This window comes from Notolepis coatsorum, assembly GCF_963971535.1.
Source record: "Notolepis coatsorum genome assembly, chromosome: 9".
Taxonomy (NCBI): domain Eukaryota; kingdom Metazoa; phylum Chordata; class Actinopteri; order Aulopiformes; family Paralepididae; genus Notolepis; species Notolepis coatsorum.
In genome coordinates, this window is record NC_140173.1 from 112,394,893 (window position 1) to 112,407,782 (window position 12,890).

The window sequence follows — 12,890 nt, forward strand, 5'->3', positions numbered from 1 at the left end:
AGGTGGGCTTCCCAAAGTACGGGGCGTTTGTTCAGACCAAGGACTTTGGGAGTGAATTCTACCTCGGCCATATGATGAAGAAACTCCCAGAAACCAGCATCCCTTATCTGATAGGTGGGAGTAAAACGTCTCATTCATAAATACTATCTCTCTCTCTCTCTCTCTCTCTCTCTCTCTCTCTCTCTCTCTCTCTCTCTCTCTCTCTCTCTCTCTCTCTCTCTCTCCTCTCTCTCTCTCTCTCTCTCTCTCTCTCTCTCTCTCTCTCTCTCGCTCTCTTTCTCCTTCTCTCTATTTCTCTCTCTCTTTCTTGTGTGGGAGCAAGTGTGCATGGTATGATTACATTGTCTATGTCTATGGGTCCTATTTTCCTAAATCTAGATACAAGCACAGGTGTAAACTCAGGGCTCTGGCGCATTCGGGTGTGTCCAATTTTTCTTTTTTGTTAATCTGGTGACCAGAGAGACTATAGTGCATCCCTGGTGCAATGCAGCACACAGGTTTGGAGTGCACTTGTCCTAATATTACCAACCTACACTGTAGCACTCAACACTTTGATGAACATTGTTACTCAGCTGATAGAGTTGTGCCCTTCCTGATGACTTGTCGTACAGAACTTGTAAGTCACTTTGGATAAAAGCGTCAGCTAAATGACTAAATGTAAAAGTAAATGAGGCCTACTCCTGAAATCAAAGTAATTTCCATTATATATTTTTATCATATTTAAGACAAATACGTGATCTCCAGACTGACACAACAAAAGATATATATGATAGGAGGCAGTGCACAGATAAACAATTATTCAACAAAATGTGACATGTCTTCTGTCACTCACGGAGGACTCTAAATCAGGAAATTGTGCAAAAGAAAATGTTTGCGCATTATATTAAAAACAAGTGTGAATTCGCAATAGCTGCGACCGCAGATTTTTGTGGACCAATCGACAGAGCGACCTGAGCCAGCACCCACACCAATGATAGTCCAGCGTTTCACAGTCTTGATTGATTGATTGATTGAAAACTTTATTAACAGATTGCAGAATGGGTACAATACAGTACAGCTCAATACACACAATTGTTAAGGGGATGCAGACCAGAGAAAGACTTTCGTCTTGTTTACATCAGGGTCCCCCATTTTCAATTCATCAGGACATATATGACATACATGACATACATGACAGATAGTCAGTACTGCTACATCTATACATTTATGACATACCAGATTTGCAAATACAGTACTGTTTGTGATACAGAAGGAGTCAGGAAAAGGGAGTATATACATTTGACGTAGAAACTGTACATTGGAGGAGGTTGGGTGGGGGGGGTTGGGTACACTGGGATATTGACAACCATACTGGGTAATCTACATTGGAGGTGGTTGGGGGGGGGGGGGGGGGGGGGGCACTGTATAAACAAGCAAAACTGTACATTGAGGGGGGGGGGGGGGAGACACTGTACAAACAAACATCACAGTCTGTCTAGCACACCCCTGAAGAAGACTCAGATGTGGACACTATTAGTTGGAGTGGCTCGAAAATCTATTTTTAATACGAGCAACAACCTTTTGTGCACATGCCTCTGAGGAGTGTTTTGTTAGATGGTCTGTCTCACACGCAAATTAATCTGTGTCTGCAACTTTGCCGGCCTTGCACCAGCACGAAAACAGCCCCATCTGTCTTCATGGTTATATGCATGACACTGCAATGTTCATGGTCCTTTAAGGTTAATCTATCATTTATCTACTCATTTTCATATTTCAACATTACCAGGTATTTGGAGCAGTGCCTTCTCTCTTAACCTCACACAGCTGTGGAGGTTTTCAACAGGCACCAAGCCCTCCTGGAGTTCATTGCTGGGACACGACATCAGCAACATTGGTACAGTACCTCCACCTTCACCGCTCACAGTGTCAGCGGAACTGTTGCTAACGTCAATAGCTGACAGGAAATCAAATGTAGTCCATTTAGAATGTTTATGTTGGCAAGCTGAAACTATCTTATAGGGGTTATAGCTCACTTGCCCAGTTTCACTATTCAATTTCTATGTAAACAGAACGCCTCAGAGCCTTTGCATAGATCCATGACAGTATGCAGTACCTTCAAATACCTCCCAACCCTAGGATCCCTAAAAGTTGGTTATCAAAGAGTTGTTACAATGATCTACTGGAAGTGGGATATTTTACAGTTGAACAAACTTGATTTTATATAATATATATTATATAATGTGTATATATACTATATATATAGTATATATATATATGCTATTGCTATTATTATTATTATTATTATTATTATTATTATTATTATTATTATTATTTAGTATTGTAGTATTATTATATTATATATTATATATATATATATATATATATATATATATATATATATATATATATATATATATATATATATATATATATATATATATATATATATATATATATAATAGCAATAGCATAAACTGGTCATGGCTGTAAAGAGGAGACTTGTGAGGTTCCAGTGCACCCATTTTCATTCAGATATCTTGAGGTGAGAGGTCAAGAGACAACTTCCCCCCCATCAAATTTTTGCTTTGCTTTGCTATCTACAGTAAAGTACCATCTAAAACAGACCTGGTCATTGTACGGCCCGCGGGCCGGATACGGCCCGCGGGATGATTCTGACCGCGAAAGATTACATGACAATTAAAAAAAAATTAAAAATATATATATTTTTTTATATATACCGGTATATATATATTTTTTTTTTTTACTTTTTTCTTTTCATGTCTGAATGAATGAAAACTTTATTTAACAGATTGCAGAATGGGTACAATACAGTACGGCTCAATACACACAATTGTTAAGGGGATGCAGACCTGAGAAAGACGTTTGTCTTGTTTCCATCAGGGTCCCCCATTTTCAATTCATATAGACATTTATGACATACACAACATACATGACATTTATGGCATAGGGACATATAGGTATTTAGTATTGATACATTTGTGACATAAACGGTATTCAAATATACAGTACTGTTACCCCTAGATCCTGACAGAGTATATACATATGATGGGGAGGGGACTGTACATTAGGAGGGGGTGGGTGGGTGGAAGAGAAATATACATACGGCGGGGAGGGAATATATACATGCGGTGGGGAGGAGACTGTCTATTAGGAGGTGGTGGGGGTTTTGGGCATTTACGGTGGCCAGTTTCGAATTGCAGCCTCCCGTAGGTGCTCTTTAAGAGCGGTTTTGAATGTGGGTAGGGATTCACATTCCTTTACAGCTTTGGGTAGGGCGTTCCACATTGATGTGGCATAATTGCGAAACGTGTTTAGTCCCTTGTTTGAGCCGAATCTGGGTTTAACATACAAGATACAAGATACAAGATACTTTAATGCCACACAACGATGGTTGGTGGTAATTGTTTTCGGTACAGATGTTGAGCACTGGTTATATCAAACATGAAACAGACATCAAACATCAAAAACGTCAAAACATATATACATAAATACATATAGGACAGTCACGGTAACAGTGTCGGTCGGTGACAGATGCTTGCCCGTTTGTGCAAAGGGGGGCGGGCCAGGGTGTTCAGTGTTCGGACTGCTGTGGGGAAAAAACTGTTTGTGAAACGTGTGTGTCTGGTTAGGATGGACCTGTAGCGACCTGAGGGCATGTGCTGGAATAAGTGGTGTGCTGGGTGAGAGGGGTCGTTGACTATTTTAACAGAGCGGGTGACTGTGCGTGAGGTGTAGATGGAGTCCAGAGAGGGGAGGGGACAGCCAATTATTTTGGAGGCTGTCTTGGTGATGCGTTGGAGTTTGTGTTTGGTGTGTTTGTCCGTGGAACCGTACCAGACTGTGATGGATGAGGTGAGGATACTTTGAATTTGTTGAGCTTCCTCTGGTGTAGTGGTTGTGGTATTCACTGACCTTTGGGAAGTATTTTGACATGTACATGGGTACCTTAATCGTATAGTGTATCTTGTAGACCAGGCCCATTGCAAGTTGCTGTACTCTGTCGTCTACTCTAAGCCATCCTAGGTTGTCAAAGTGGGCAGGGGTGAGGTGGGTTCTGGGGTTCAGGTCAAGTAGTAGTCTGACCAGTTTGTTTTGTGATGTTTGTAATTTTGTTTTAAGCGCCTTTGAGGTGCTTTGGTACCATGAGGTGCACGCATAGTCGTAGTACCCTTGAATGAGTGCTCCTGCCAGAGTCTTCAGGATATTCTTGTTTCACACGTACAATTATACGCTTACCTAGGATTTGAAAACGGTCGAAAGTGTGGTTATTTGAAGTTTGGATTATTTTTTTCACAACTGAGGTAGGTAGATACAATTTTTAGAGACTAAAGTACAGAAAAAAGGTACCGTTGGGTACCGGTATCGATTCACAGGTACCGGTACCGTATCGGTTCAAATGTGAACGGTACCCATCCCTACTGAACACACAACTGCAGGGCAAGGGCATTTTTGCTCATGAAATGCATAGCCATGTGAAAGCCTTCATGACAAAGTTGCAATTAATTTCAAGGCAACTAGGCAGCAACAATCTCAAACACATGAAAACCCTGAAAGAAGTCAAACCATCAGCTGATCACCGGCACAGGTACTCATCCATGTTGGGAGCACTGCATGATGAATTTTCAAGGCATTTTCAAGATTTCAAAAAGGTTGAGGATGAAATGCAGCTGGTTTCCTCTCCCTTTTTACCTGCAGTGTTGATAGTTGTTCAGCTTGAACTCATTGACCTGCAGTCTGATTCACTACTGAAAGAGCACTTTAAGTCAGCATCACTGCTAGAGTTCTACTCTGCTCTCAAGGAGGAGAACTTTCCAAACATGAGGAGACATGCTCAGAAGATGTTGGTTCTCTTTGGATCCACCTACATATGTGAACACTACAGACATTCTCAGTCATGACGTTTACCAAGTCCAGGTACAGATCCTCTCTCACTGATGAACATCTGGCAGCTGTGCTTCGCATCTCCACCTCAGACATGCAACCTGACTTTTATGGACTTGTTAAAGCTCAACAGAGACTGGATTTCTCACACTGAATGAAAAAAAATAACTGAAGAACACTAAAATGTGGAAATATAACAAGTGAAATGGGACACTTGATATTTTTTTTCTTTTTTTTGCACAGTTCTGAAAACATTAAATGTTTAATATAGGCATGTAAAGTAAAAAAGGCTACAAAACTGGGACACTTTTCTTTACACAGTTCAGTGACATGTCTTGTTTATTTTTGCTATAAGATGATGTGATGTCTTTAGAAAGCTAAGAAAATCCTTGTTTCAATAGTATATGAAACTCAAAATGCCCTTTGTTATTAATGTTTCACATTTTGTTTATCATTTTGGAAATAAAAGTCTATTTGAATCAATGATATTTTTTAAAGCTAACCTCACCTTTTAATTGCCAAATAATAACATACACTATTACCAGGGGTCAAAACAATGCCATTTACTGCTTTTTATATAGAAATAAAATGTATATTATGCATAATTGAGTTTGGAATTTTGGCCCGGCCCTCCAACATATTTTCAGTTGCTCATTCGGCCCCCTGGGAAAAATAATTGCCCACCCCTGGCTATGCAATCATGAAGACACAGAAACACAGAGTTTTGAGTGGAGAAATCCGTAAAGCTAAAGATGGTGAACAAAGCTACTTATTACCAAGAAATATGATGTCATTTCATGTTGAGTGACATTTTAATCTACTGCATTTTGAGGTTAAATGTGTGTTTTAAAAGATGTTTAAAATGACTAATGATCTCTGCGGTGAGTGGTTGCCATGGTAACTAAGGACTTTGACAGAAACCATTGGATGGCGCATGAAGGGGTAAAGTCTCGTTAGTCCTGTTAGTTGCTGTTATCTTCCCCTGAGGGAGACGTTGGTACAGTATGACTATGTGCTGCCTTTGCAGCCATGAAGACACTGTGTGCCTTTTAACGTCATAATGTGTCTTTGCTTCTATTGTGTCTTTGTTCTTGATCTCCAATGTGATCTTGTGATACACAGTGTATATTTGACTCTGTAAGAGTACAGTTGAAACTTTGGGCCAATATAGCTACTCAACAACCTGGTGTTAAATGTACTTAAGTCAAATATAAATGATGTAAGGAAATTGTTTAATTCAACATTGGGACCACCCATGCAAACAATCAAATGTATGCATTCATGATACTTTAAGATCATGAATTACTTTTAGATAGAAATGTCCACGAAAAGCCACATTGTGTATTATATTAAGTCACTTTAATTTGCATTGGTAACCCTCCAAATCTTCTCTCAACAGAAGAAGACATGGAATTGACAACCCTGGACACTTACATCTTAAAGCCAGTCACAGACACAGCCAAAGTGGTCACTAGCTTCTTCAGAGACCGGCCGGTCATCACAGAGGTGTACAACTTCATGCGTGGCTTCGTCCTGCACTGGAACTACAATAAACACAGCAACTTTACCGCCTGGAAGGGTAGGCTTCCACCATCTCCTCCCCTGTATCTGATGCTTATCTCTCACCTGGAAGGGTAGGCTTCCACCATCTCCTCCCCTGTATCTGATGCTTATCTCTCACCTGGAAGGGTAGGCTTCCACCGTCTCCTCCCCTGTATCTGATGCTTATCTCTCACCTGGAAGGGTAGGCTTCCACCGTCTCCTCCCCTGTATCTGATGCTTATCTCTCACTTGTTCCCACACTCCCCATCATGACCTAAAATGTACAATTGGAACGTGACATTTTAACATCAATATATCATTGTCGAATCGTGGTACCTTAAAAGAAGAGACCAGTGGTTTTCGATCAGCAATTTGGTAGTGCTGTATGTGTCTCTAGGAAGGATTTGGCGGGAATACTGCTGTATTTATGTTTTGATTACATCTTTAATTCCAGTTTAATGTTAACCCTTTTCCAGTTTAATGTTAACCCTACCACGTCATTCCTCGCCATGCGTAATCTGCCAATGACGTTTTACAGCGTCTTTGAGATCAATATTTCAAATTTCTGTCATGGTATTCATATTTCACCCACGGATCCTTGACTGGTGCTGTAGATCTCCGCTCAACTCTCCAACGCTTCAATACCGCCACCTGGTGGCTGATCAGCGAGTTGCAACCGGATGTCGATAATTGTGACGCCGGTGTGTCTCCCTATTCTGTCCGGCCACTCGCTATCGCTCGCGGGACTCCATCTTGACACACTGGATAGCGATCCGTTGCCATAACTCAATAAACAACATTATTTGGACATATATAGTATTATACAACCTGGAAATGGATTGCATAGATCAACATCCCATAATAGCAATCTTTTTGCTCCACGCTCATCACCCAACGCTACGAGGAGACTGGGGTGAGTTTCAGCCTGTTTGTTTACCATTTTCGATACAAACTGCTCTGATCTATATATCACCCATACTACATGAATGATTTAACGTCGGCCACGGACTTATAAACGACCCCCCCCCCCCCCATCCGGTCAACCGCGCATGATGAGTCATAACGTCTGGGACCTTGTACAGTTGACGTTTTTTATCTGGCGTCAATCGGTATCAAACTGCATTTGATGATCTAATATATGCATTTATGGCTATAACTCACGTTCTATGAAATACTGCAGAAAACGATAAAAACATATTTATACTCTAGACCGTATTTTTGTATGAATGTGTGAATGAAAAAGTAAAATGAACATCCTGAACGATAGCTAATCGGTGTTGAATGGGCCATAGTAATGTCAATTTAGCAATACAATTTAAAAAGTTATAGCCCTGCAAAGTAGGTGAACATCTCCATAGACAAATAGAGCTGGCAGACTGGCTACAAGGATGGATATAAGCGTGGCAGAGAAAGGGTTAAAGGGGAACTATTTTACTATTTCTTTCACTATTTGGGCACTTTTACACAATTCCTGTGAGTCTATGGAACACCGCTGTAAGGTTTCTTTTCAAAAAGATTCATTGTTTTGTATTTCTAATCAAGTACTCAAAAACAGCATTTTTCTACCTCAAGATCTTAAGCCGTTTTGAGGCTGGGCTCCAACCACTGTGTGGCCTGGTGCCAACTGCCACATCAACTTCCACATTATTATGCAGCTGAGAAATCTCTGACATCACAGATATGCACATTTTCAGATGACTCAGTTCAGTGAGGGTGAATATTGTGAGAGGAGAATTGGAAGAATGCGCCAATATGAGAATTAGAGACATAGATCCTATTAATATAAGTCCACATAGCTAGGAAACAATGCTAAACACTGAAAAAGGCCATTTATAAGATAGTTCCCCTTTAACACTAGAAGAATGGGTGCATCCAGGGCTTAACAATCTCCCCATATTACCGCTACTTTCACATTGAACATTTTACTGAGTACATTTATTTAGTATTATTGGATCTGAAGGTCATACGGCCATGAGTCAACATGAGACAACATCCCCTCCAAATTCCTCAGAGACGCAGCAGCCGCCATCACCCCAGTCATCATATGTCATATGGCCATGACAACATCCCCTCCAAATTCCTCAGAGACGCAGCAGCCGCCATCACCCCAGTCATCACACACATAATAAACCTCTCCATAAAACAGGGACACGTCCCCAAGGACTTCAAAATTGCGAGAGTGACCCCTCTGCACAAAAAAGGCAGTCAATTAGACCCAGGCAACTACTGCCCTGTTTCTATCCTTACCTCCATCTCGAAAGTCATGGAAAAAATTGTATACGAACAGGTCGAAAAATACCTTGCGGAAAAAAATCTAATCTACGAATTCCAATCTGGCTTCAGAACATCCCACTCCACTGACACATGCCTCCTCTATTTAAACGACCACATCAAACAAGAGGTGGACGCGGGCAAATACTGCGGCATGGTCATGCTGGACCTACAAAAGGCCTTCGACACTGTCAATCACACCATTCTGATTGACAAGCTAAAAGCAATTGGTTTTGATAGTCTATCAGTGAGCTGGATGCAATCCTACCTGGAGGGGAGAGAGCAGATGGTGGAGGTAAACGGTACCCTATCCCCCCCCCTCACAGTAAACTGTGGTGTTCCACAAGGAAGCATACTAGGTTCGCTACTGTTCCTAATTTATGCAAATGACATGTCGTCAGCTTGTGACTGCAACTTGTTCCTGTTTGCGGACGACTCAGCCCTGCTGGTCTCTGACAAGAACAAGTTACAGGTTGAAAAAACCCTCAGCTCAGAACTAGGCAAAATCTGCATATGGCTCGCTGATAACAAACTATCATTACACATGGGCAAAACAGAGTCCATTCTCTTCGGTTCAAATAACAAACTCAGCAAGACCGACGGCTTCTCAGTTACAGTGGGTGACAATATTGTCACAAGGAAAGAAGATATTACCTACCTGGGTTCCATCCTAGAGGCAAATCTTTCCTGTGACAAAATGGCAACCAATGTAATAAAAAAAAGTCAACCAACGAACACGATTCTTGTACCGGATCTCCTCACTGGTAAACAAGAATACCCTGAAGACTCTAGCAGGAGCACTCATTCAAGGGTACTACGACTATGCTTGCACCTCATGGTACCAAAGCACCTCAAAGGCGCTAAAAACAAAATTACAAACATCTCAAAACAAACTGGTCAGACTACTGCTTGACCTTACTCCTAGAACCCACCTCACCCCTGCCCACTTTGACAACCTAGGATGGCTTAGAGTAGACGACAGAGTACAGCAACTTGCAATGGGCCTGGTCTACAAGATACACTACACGACCAAGGTACCCATGTACATGACAAAATACTTCCCAAAGGTCAGTGAATACCACGATCACAACACCAGAGGGAGCTCCACAAATCATGTTAAACCCAGATTCGGCTCAAACAAGGGACTAAACACGTTTCGCAATTATGCCACATCAATGTGGAACGCCCTACCCAAAGCTGTAAAGGAATGTGAATCACTACCCACTTTCAAAAACACTCTCAAAAAACACCTAAGGGAGACTGCAACTCGAAACTGGCCCCTGTAAATGTCCGAACACAACCCCCTCCAATGTACAGTAAATTACCAAGTATGGTCTTGTCAATAATCCAATGTACAGTGTTGTTTGTACAGTTGTACAGTGTCCCCCACCCACCCCTCCTACCCAACCCCCCCCCCCCCACTCCTACCCAACCCCCCCACTCCTACCCAACCCCCCCCCCCACCCACCCAACCACCTCCAATGTACAGTCCCCCCCCACCCCCACCTACCCAATCCAATGTACAGTTTCTACGCCTAATGTATATACTCCTTTCTTTCTGGACTCTTTTTGTATCACAAACAGTACTGTAATTGCAAATCTGGTATGTCATAAATGTATAGATGTAGCAGTACTGTCTATCTGTATGTCATGTATGTCATATATGTTACGATGAATTGAAAATGGGGGACCCTGATGTAAACAAGACGAAAGTCTTTCTCTGGTCTGCATCCCCTTAACAATTGTATGTATTGAGCTGTACTGTACTGTACCCATTCTGCAATCTGTTAATAAAGTTTTCATTCATTCATTCATTCATTCATACGGTTACATTTTTTAACTGACTAAAATAGTCCCTATTAACACTTTGGCTGCCTAAGGTTAAATTCATGATATACCATAGATTGCCAGCGCTATTTGTCTATGGAGAAAGTCCCCTTCTTTGCAGGGCTATAACTTTTTAAATTCTATTGCTACATTGCCATTATTAGGGCCCATTCAAAGTCCTATATGTATTGTTCATTGTGTAGCAACGTTAAACTTTTTCATTCACATATTCATAGTAAAGTATGGTCTAATGTATAAGTATGTTTTCATCTCTTTCTGCAGCTTTCTCCAGAACGTGATATATAGCCCCAAATGCATTATATTGATGATGAAATACAGTTTGATGGCAATCAGCGCGATATAAAAAATTCCAACTAGACGTACTTCTAGAAGTTACTACACGTCATCTGATGTTGACCGGATGGGCGAGGGGGCGTTTATAATTCCGTGGGCAGCGTTATACTAATCATCTAATGTGGGTCAAATGTTGATAATAGCAGTTAGTATCGGAGACGGTAACGTTACACGCTCAAACTCACCCCAGTCTCCGCGCGCCGTTGGGCGATCATCGTAGAGTAGAAATCTTATCATTATGGGATATATTTTTACCCGGTCCATCTCCAGCTTGTATAATGGTATATACGTCCAAATCATGTTGTTTATCGAGTTATTGCCAATCGATCACTGTGTAGCGTGACGAGCCAGAGTCCCATGACCTATAGCGAGCGCCCGGAAGTACTACGGACGTCTAGCACAACCTCTATGGCACATCCTGTTTGGCGATTGCGCCGATCGGCCACCAGATGGCGCTCCTGAACCGCCAGAGAGCTCAGTGGGTCCTGCTGGTGGATCTCAGGCCAGCGGAGGGGACATATGAATCCGATCGCAGATTTTTGAAATATTGATATAAGGACGACGTAACGCGTCCTCCGGCAACTTTAGCATGGCCAGCAAAGACGTCTAAAGACGGTTCCCGGCACCCAAAGTGTTAATGGAACAACATATTTCAAAAATCATCATGATCAGACAAGCGGTTGAGTAAATTTTTTTAATTTTGTGAGAGTTGCACCACCATGAGGCCAAATGATTCAAACCGTCACAGGCCTCCTCGCTATTGTAAGACAAACATGTTCATGGGCCCTATTCCCCGTACCTGGTTCAACTAAGTCGATCAAAAGTCCCATTATCCAGATTCAATTAACCCGATGTTTGAATCCGGGCATTCCCTGTTCCTCGAACGCTGATTCACTCTCGTTAATTCGAACCAGACTTGATACTCAGGATAATTGCGCGCGGCCGCCTCACCTGAAAAGACAGCAGGTGTCGATTGCAGAAATCCTGATTTTCTAACGGCATTGATTGATTGAAAACTTTATTAACAGATTGCAGAATGGGTACAATACAGTACGGCTCAATAGCCTCGCCGACAAGTTAAATGCATAATCTATAGGCTAATGTTAAATCCCTCATTACCCCAATCAATCAGATTATATTTCTAAAATAATTAGTTCAACTCTTTCAGATAAGTAGATACAAACAAGCCCAAAGAGTATCTAATTGATACGAATTAATAGATACTTATGAGGATATCTGTACTGTATGCGCTCAGCTTAGGTATCATGTACTTTATATATAAATACATGGTTCGGCGTGACCCCCGAAATAACAGAGAGAATAAGTCAGAGAGGCTTGGAGGGAGGCTATAGAGTTTCACTATTAATCAGGTTTTAATCTGTTTCGGACATCATCCATACATGCATTGAATTGATTAACCTTTGGTTTATACCAGTGACACCTCATGTTCATCATCAGATAACAGTGCTTGAACGCATTTTCTCAAATGCATTCATCAAATGTCAACGGCTCATTCAATTTCTCAAATCCGTCAAACAGCGCATCTCAGACATTTTAATCCCAGTTACAATATCACAATAACGTGTGAGTGACAGTGATACAATTCAACAATCCACAGATTCAGATTCCTCGTAATTCATAATCCACAGTCCACGCATAAAGACGCTTCAATTTATGCTTGAATGAAACGCAATCCGGGCGCTCCGTTAAGCAAATACATAAACCGCGGAGAATATGAAACGAATCAGAGCCAAACGCCCGATCATTTCATTGATTTCATTCATTCATTGAAAATATCCCTGCGGGATTCACATTTGCAATGCTCCGTTATTAAAATAACCACAGTGTATATAGCGACGTGCGAGCGCCGTATCCGTATAAATATGACATGCATTATTTAGGACAAAGCTAATTTATTATCAGCATTTTAGGTATATTATTTTACATTTCAAAAGCCCCCTCTAGAAGAACGAAGCACGAAAACATAATTCAGAATGGTATAATGGGATCTAGAC

General features: G+C 41.3%; 1 protein-coding gene across 2 annotated transcripts in view; it reads left to right on the top strand.

The window, feature by feature from the left end:
- The window catches only part of LOC311234105 (cytosolic phospholipase A2 zeta-like), a 163,311-nt gene that overhangs the window by 141,883 nt on the left and 8,538 nt on the right, over nt 1–12,890 (top strand). For both annotated transcript variants that reach the window (XM_084321219.1, XM_084321220.1), the window contains 3 exons: nt 3–114; nt 1,766–1,873; nt 6,281–6,460. In XM_084321219.1, coding sequence (XP_084177345.1) covers nt 3–114; nt 1,766–1,873; nt 6,281–6,460 — 400 coding nt within the window. The remainder of the gene's footprint in view (nt 1–2; nt 115–1,765; nt 1,874–6,280; nt 6,461–12,890) is intronic.